The following is a 7294-nucleotide window of genomic DNA, read 5'->3' on the forward strand; positions in this document are numbered from 1 at the left end:
CCAATTAGGTGAGATTAATGGTGAGTTTTGCACATCTGTACTGTTAATGCATTTGATAAAAGACTGAAAATTTGAGATGTTAAGTGGATATAGACTAAATTCTCATGAGAAGTGCAGTATAGTGTATTAATAAATTAATAAATCCTTTTACAACAGATCAAGTTCACAGTGTACCTATAGCACAAATGGGAAACTATCAAGAATATCTGAAACAAATACCTTCTCCACTCCGAGAGCTTGATCCTGATCAACCACGAAGGCTCCATACATTTGGCAATCCATTCAAGTTGGACAAAAAGGTGACTTTTGTATGCAGCTTTCTTAAAAATGTGCTGTTGTCTGCTGCTGGTTAGACTATTCAGAGAGCAATGTATAGAAGAAGCATTTTCAAGTGTTTGGGAAGGTATCACCTGCAAGAAAGTTCCTCAGATGTTTTTCATCAGTGTTAACCATATGAGGGGTGGTCTTTATTAGAAACTGGTGTAATGCCTTCAAAGTGCTGTATAAATAAAATGTTTGTCACTGTAGTATAGCAAATACCTAATCATGTGTCCTTTGTCATTTGAGAAGTCAGTATATAATGCCATATTGTACACTATTGCCTTACAAACATCACAATGTCAGAGTATTCACAGTATTTTATATTATTTGTTTCTGGATTAAAGTTTTAAGCATTCTACTCATTAAAAACAGGGAATGATGATAGATGAAGCAGATGAGTTTGTATCAGGACCTCAAAATAAGCATAAAAGACCTGGAGAACCAAATATGCAGGGGATTCCAAAAAGGCGTCGCTGTATGTCTCCACTGCTCAGAGGTCGACCACAAACTCCTCCAGTTGTGAATAACCACATTGGAGGGAAAGGACCACCATCACCAATCACACAAGCACAGCTTGACCTTGTTAAACCTATCCCCATTCACAAAAGTAAGTGAATTTTTGTTAGTAGAGAATTTGGTTTAGATTTATGCAAAAAAAGCTTGTTTATATAGAAATATCATTGGCTGATTTCCCAAATAGGGCAATTTTTGGAAATGAAGTATTTAAGTGTGCACTGGGGGCTTGTCACAGAGAGTTAACATAGCTCTTCAGACAGAAGTTTGTTGTATAAACTTTCCACTATAAACAATGTATTTCCTGTATTAAATGAGGAGACAGTGTAAACAGAAGGGCGTTCTTCTTTTTCCTTGGAATTTACAAGTTCCAGAAGTTATCACAACGTGAGGCTATTTTGAATTTCACTGTAGCACAGTGAGTTTATTTTCCTTAGTATTGAGCTAAGGTACTGTGTAACAGTCTTGCTCTCGCTGTTCGGTGAGCAACAGTTGCTCACTAAGTTTGTCAGTTCACTTTAATAAGAAGTATATTATAAAAGTACATTTTTACAGATTTGTTCTTTGCTGCTGATAATACATTTATCAATTTACCTTTTTGTGTGAGGAATACAGCTGTGATTTTATTAAGCCATTCATTGACAGGAGATAAACTAATGTACTCATCGTTACAGCCCGGATACAACAACCCACAAACATTTTCCTGTGCCTGGCGTGTATAGTAGATAGACAAGCTGGAGCATAGTTTTAGAAGTATTGATGCTTGCTGTTGTCTCAGTAATCTCTATCAGATCATAAAGAAAGCAGAACTCAGTGTAATCTGTGTTTTATTGTGGTGTGGTTTTTTCATTTGTTTTTAGCATCAGATGCTAATAATGAGATTGCAATGGATGATGTGGTAGAGAATCATGTTACAGACCCACTTTCATCGGATGATTTCCAAGATGCTGTGGATTCAGAGTTTTCAATGTCCTCTTCTCCTTTTAATTCATTGGACCGTTCAGCAACTCACATAGAGGGTGCAGGCCATGAGCATCTAGGGAATAACTTGAATGTTGATGGATTTTTGGAGAATCATGATGAATCAAGTAGTAAAGAGCAAAATACTGAAGATAATTTGCCAATATCTTCAACGAGCAAAGGGAAAAAGACAGTGCCCTGCAGAAGTTCCAGAGAGATTAATATAGAGCTGAGAGCACAAATTATGAAAGAGATCCGAAAACCAGGAAGAAGTAAGTACACCAAATCTCTTCATTAAATGACTGGCATGAGAACTAGGTAAAGAATTAATATTATTTTGCTATTTCAGAAAAATACTAAGCCGTGAAAGTGAAACAGAAATGAAAGCTAGAGAGGCTTGTTTTAAAGCATCTTGTAAAAACTTGCTGGGTGAATGATTAAAATATCACTGCATCTATCAATATTCATGGAAGTAATGGTCTTTGTTATTGATATTAGAATTATAGGTAATATCCTAGTAATCTCAGTAATATCCAAGACTCCACTATCTTATGTTTTTTTAATGTTAATGTTGATAAAACTGTCATCATTATAAGCCTGGTTTTTAGATTATCTGTCTTAAAATCTCACAGAAGCTGAAATAATTCTTTTGCCTTTGCTTGCATGAAGCAAGATGTTACAACAGATACCTGCATAAACACATTTTTAACTGTTTTTGCTCTTATTTTTTCAAGAATATGAAAGAATCTTCTTCTTACTGAAGCATGTTCAAGGAAGCTTACAAACCAGATTGATATTTTTGCAAAATGTTATTAAAGAAGCATCGAGGTATGTCACTGAATTGTATTAATCATAAAACTGCACCATCTACTGCTACTTATAACTGCGTGACATCCACACAGTTGTTTGTCTGAAACTTCCCACACAATGCTGTGCACTGTGAGTAAATAATTACTTAGAAAAAAGAAACCAAAACACTGGAAATACAAAAGCTTCCTGATATGTTTTTTGCTTCATACAGAACCTTGATGTTAGTAGCTGTAACTGCTAAATCATTAATGTAGGTGAACAGTGGTGTAGGAAGAAAAGGTAATTAAAAAAATCATTTAACTTTTGGAGTTCAAATGAGAGTGTACTGCTAATTTGAAGACCTGAAGACACTGCACTTTACTATGAATAAAGCTTTCATAAGCAGTTTAAATTCATTATTCTGCATCAACTCAAAATCTTGTCCAGTTCTGAAGTTCATATGTGCTCCATGAAGATGTCTCTGCTCTTCAGATTTTCTTCAGAAATAAAATAGTTCTATTTCCACAGCCTCAGGAGATAATTTGTCATGGGATAGAGTTTGGGGTTTTAAAACCTGTGTTGTTAAACCAGATAGACAGTTGTCCTTAAGGCATCCTTTGACTCCTTGTCTAGCCTGCTATGTGATCATGCAGAGAAAGGAAAAACATGGAATTTTGATGGGAGTCAAGAGTGTTGGATTTAAAAGGAATTAATGATTTCAACATTGTCTAGGCTATGTGATTTGGAGGTTGCTTGAGTGAATAGGTTTTTTTCTTCTGTGTCATTGTTGATCAAATCTTGAGTAAATGATGAGTATCAGTGATTCTTGTGTAAAACTGTGCTGGATGTTCATACAACTCCTCTAGCCTTCTACCAACACAGTGGGTCATATAGATATTCAGGTCATGTTTTTCCTTTAGCAGTAATTCTTTATCATGCTTTTGCTTGATCTCTTTTGTTTTATCACCTGTCAAAATTGTTCCATAGCCTGTACATTATATGCACTGCCTCAGTGCACCAATACAATACTGTTGCTCCTGTAGTTGTTGGCAGCCCTTAGTGAGTTTGGAACATTTGTGCCTCTAAAATTTGACTCTTTGGATCCTCTGTAATTCTTGTTTCTGTTGCACAGCTTGTCTATTCCAGTATCTCATGTTGACTCCCTACAGAACTTAGCAGCAGTTGAGTCTTGCTGTCAGATGCATCTGGTATAAATCCTGTCTCTCACCATAGCCAACAGTTTTTTCCATCTACTGGTAGAAAACCTTGGCAATTCGATTTCTCTTGGCTGTTATTAATGTTATTGGTTTGCATGTAAGAGCAGCTCAATTCTTCCCTCCCTTTTTTTCTTCTAGGTTAGGTCATTATAATGCAGTGGTGTTATCCAACTGGATAACTACCTACAATCTTTGTGCAGTTCTGTCTCCCTCTGGTTTGGCCCTTATCCAGGCAAGCTGTCACTCTTAACCAAAGTTCCCTGCTCCCTGCAGGAAGCATCTCTAAGTTCTTTGTAGTTAAGTTGGTTAAGTTTTATTAATTGATAACTGAATTCTGTGTTGACGCAGAATGCAGTTCAGTCTCTTTCCCTGCTCCAAGGATCTCAGTTTCTCAGCAGAGGCTTAGGAAAGTTATCAAGCGGTGCAGCAAGAAAGCACGTGTTTAAAAACAGTTCCCATTCAGTTCTGGAGCTTACCCCAAAAGAATATTGTGAGAGGAGATTTATAAAATAATCTAGGGTTTTCTTCTTCCTTTGGCAAGTTTACCATGTAGTTCTACTACACAGTGAAAGTCTTGTAGGGATGCATCTTGCAAAAGTTGCTACAGAGATCTGAAACAAAATGCTATCTTTTTTAAAAGGCAAAAGCCGAGATTGGGGAAAAAAATCCATTATATCTCCCGTTGATTTTGAAATATTGAGGAGATGCCACATCTCAATTTCAAATTTCAATTCTGATAATGTCTTTTTTATAGTTGGTGGTAAACTTCTGGCTCAACCTGGAGTGGATATGAGTAGTGATTATAAGGACTTCCTGTTGAACACAGGGAACATAAGTTTTGTTTATTTTAAAGTGTTGTTTATTTTACTGGGATACTGCTTTCTTAGCAGTGTTGACATAAGTTAGGAAGAGTTGATGCTTAATTATGTTAATTACAGTATCAGTTGTTATGCTGAAGTGTTTCTGTCGTACTGAGAAAATTGCTTGCAATAGTGTTTAGTATTTGGAAAAGCTTGGGACATAGTGCATTGCTCTGGCACAAGTTTTCACACTGATATGGCAAGTTAGTAATCTATTTTTCCCACCTTCCATCAGGCTTAGTTTTTAGGAAGTATCTCCTGTTAGCTTGTACAGCTGCTTCAAAAGGACTTGAACATTGTTGCTTCTCAGAATACTGACACTTAAACAGAATATAAAACTCTTAGCTTTGTGTTAGGATGTACTATATAATAAAGCACTTTGCTATTAGCTTAAATTATTTGGTTTTTATTTGAGCAAATGAAGAGAAGTTGCATGTTTCCCAGGTTATATTTTGCTACAAGTAGGAGTCAGTTAGGAAAGCAATGATGAATAGAGGGGAAGCAGCACTTGGAGGGTGGTGGATCTTTTTGGGGTTAGTGGGAACCACGATGAGAAGGATGGGGAAATAACCCTAGTGTGGATGTTCAAGAGATAGCAATTGGGAATGGGAGTTCTGTTTCCCCACAGTCCGTCTGGGATTGTGGGGAAGTCTGTGCTTTGGGAATTAGGGCAGATGCATGTTTGTGAGGCATGGGCATGGACTGGGAGGGCTGCTCAGGAACAGATGCTTTTGCCAGGGTTTAATAAGGTCATAGTACTGAACTCACAGTACAGTTCAGAACAGTGCTGAGTTGAGAAAGTGCATGATCTTTTCATTGCTGCTTTGAGTACGCATAAGCTGCCAAAGCGTCAGTCAGAAGTTGCTGCTTGGATGCAGAAACATTGCAGGGGGTAGGGTTAGCTGGGAACAACTAGGAACAGCATGCTGCAGGACAGTAGTTTGAGCAAAGGAGACAATGTTCTAGTGCTCATATTTCTGTAGTCTGTAGGGAATAGAAGTGCAGAGACTCCAAGTATGGTTTACATCTACATTTTCTTCAGCTTCTCTCTGAGATTGTGTTTTCTCATCATCTTGAAATCTGCTGTGCTGCTTGATGGCTATTTTGCCATCAGAACCAAGTTCTCTCAACTTCTGTGAGTGTGCCCCAGAGGCATGCAAATAATCCCTAAAAGCTGCTACTACCTTTAGGATTGTAGTTCTTTCATATGTTTTCTTTACTTTAGAACTTCTGGAAACAGAAAGCAATTTTTTTCAGTTGTTCTGAAGACTGAGTGATGTGTTTCATGTCAGTCTGTTCTGGAATGTGATAACCCTGGTTTGTGTTCTCTCACTAAAAGGAGAAGCAAGTTAATAGCTTACCAGAACTTCAGGAAACAAACAGTATATGCAGTGCCATCATGCAGTGTACCTAAAACAGTAGTTCCATAAAAGCCCTGCAAACAATGCTTGATGTGTTACGTGCATTCATTATGCTTTGTTTTAAATCCAGGTTTAAAAAACGAATGCTGATAGAACAGCTCGAGAGCTTCCTGGAAGAAATCCATCGCAGATCCAATCAGGTCAACCATATCAACAGCAGCTAAAGAACTGCACACCAGAGCCACAGCAGGGCACTGCTGTTCTTACTTGCATTCATTTTTGACATGCACTCTTATCTCAAGTTCTGTATATGAAAGAATGAGAAGCTGCTCTATAAAAAGATGAGAAAAGTATCCATCATCTTTTTCATTTCTGTTATTTTGTAATGTGAAAAATATCACTACAGCATTTTTATTTAACTACATGGAGAACTCCTCATCTGTCCATGGACTTTAAGTGTCACTATCCCTCAGGTTCTATTTTCTTATTCCAACCTTCAAAACTATCACCTCTTAAGGTTGAACTTTGCCAAAAAGTTGATTTGTAATTTTCAGAAGAAAAAAAAAAAGCACATACATAAAACAAGGTAATGTTTTGTATATACAGTTATTTTGGATATATTATTGTAAGTTGTATAAATGTATTTTGAAAAATATTTAAGAAAAGCACTTTTGTTATTCCATCAATAAAAGCTCTATTTTAATGTTTGTGTGGGATTGAGTTCAGTTTTTACTGGAACAGATCATTTTGTCTTTCTTTTACAGAACTTCAGTTTTTCAGTGTTAGCCTGATACTTAATGATGAGCAGGTTTGTATCACTGGATATTCTCTTAATTAAAAACTATTGAAGCAAAGGTAGAATTGTGACTATGGTAGGATGAACAGTCCAGCTGTCCTGGACATACGGTATCACTTTATTGGCCTTATCTTTCATCTTTGCTAGATGCTCCTAACTTCTTTCTTGTGGAACATTTCCTTTTAGTAGATCACTCCTGTTCTGAATGAGTCCAGCTAATTAGCCCAGCACCTGCTGGCAAGATGATGTCAAGCAGAAGCTGTGGCCCAGGTTCTTAAATATTTCAGTGGCAAAATCTGTTCAGTTTTTCCTCTAAGATACACATTTAATCTTTGCTCTAGCTGTGGTGCTAATGATTTCCAGACAGATCTAAGTTTCCTGTAGTGTATACAAAGTAATAAGGTAGCAGAGGATTTTTTCAAGAAGCAAGAATTATGTTTTAATAAATACATATATAACGTAGCCTTGAATTTCACA

General features: G+C 36.8%; 1 protein-coding gene across 3 annotated transcripts in view; it reads left to right on the forward strand.

The window, feature by feature from the left end:
• INTS6 (integrator complex subunit 6) overlaps positions 1 to 6708 on the forward strand; it is a 39680-nt gene extending 32972 nt beyond the window's left edge. For all 3 annotated transcript variants that reach the window (XM_065730286.1, XM_065730287.1, XM_065730288.1), the window contains 5 exons: positions 157 to 299; positions 694 to 928; positions 1695 to 2066; positions 2529 to 2622; positions 6152 to 6708. In XM_065730286.1, coding sequence (XP_065586358.1) covers positions 157 to 299; positions 694 to 928; positions 1695 to 2066; positions 2529 to 2622; positions 6152 to 6245 — 938 coding nt within the window. In that variant the 3' untranslated portion in view covers positions 6246 to 6708. The remainder of the gene's footprint in view (positions 1 to 156; positions 300 to 693; positions 929 to 1694; positions 2067 to 2528; positions 2623 to 6151) is intronic.
• The last annotated feature ends 586 nt before the right edge of the window (positions 6709 to 7294 follow it).

This window comes from Cyrtonyx montezumae, unplaced genomic scaffold (assembly GCF_038088225.1).
Source record: "Cyrtonyx montezumae isolate F1298 unplaced genomic scaffold, pur_monq_1.0 scaffold_12, whole genome shotgun sequence".
NCBI classification, from domain to species: domain Eukaryota; kingdom Metazoa; phylum Chordata; class Aves; order Galliformes; family Odontophoridae; genus Cyrtonyx; species Cyrtonyx montezumae.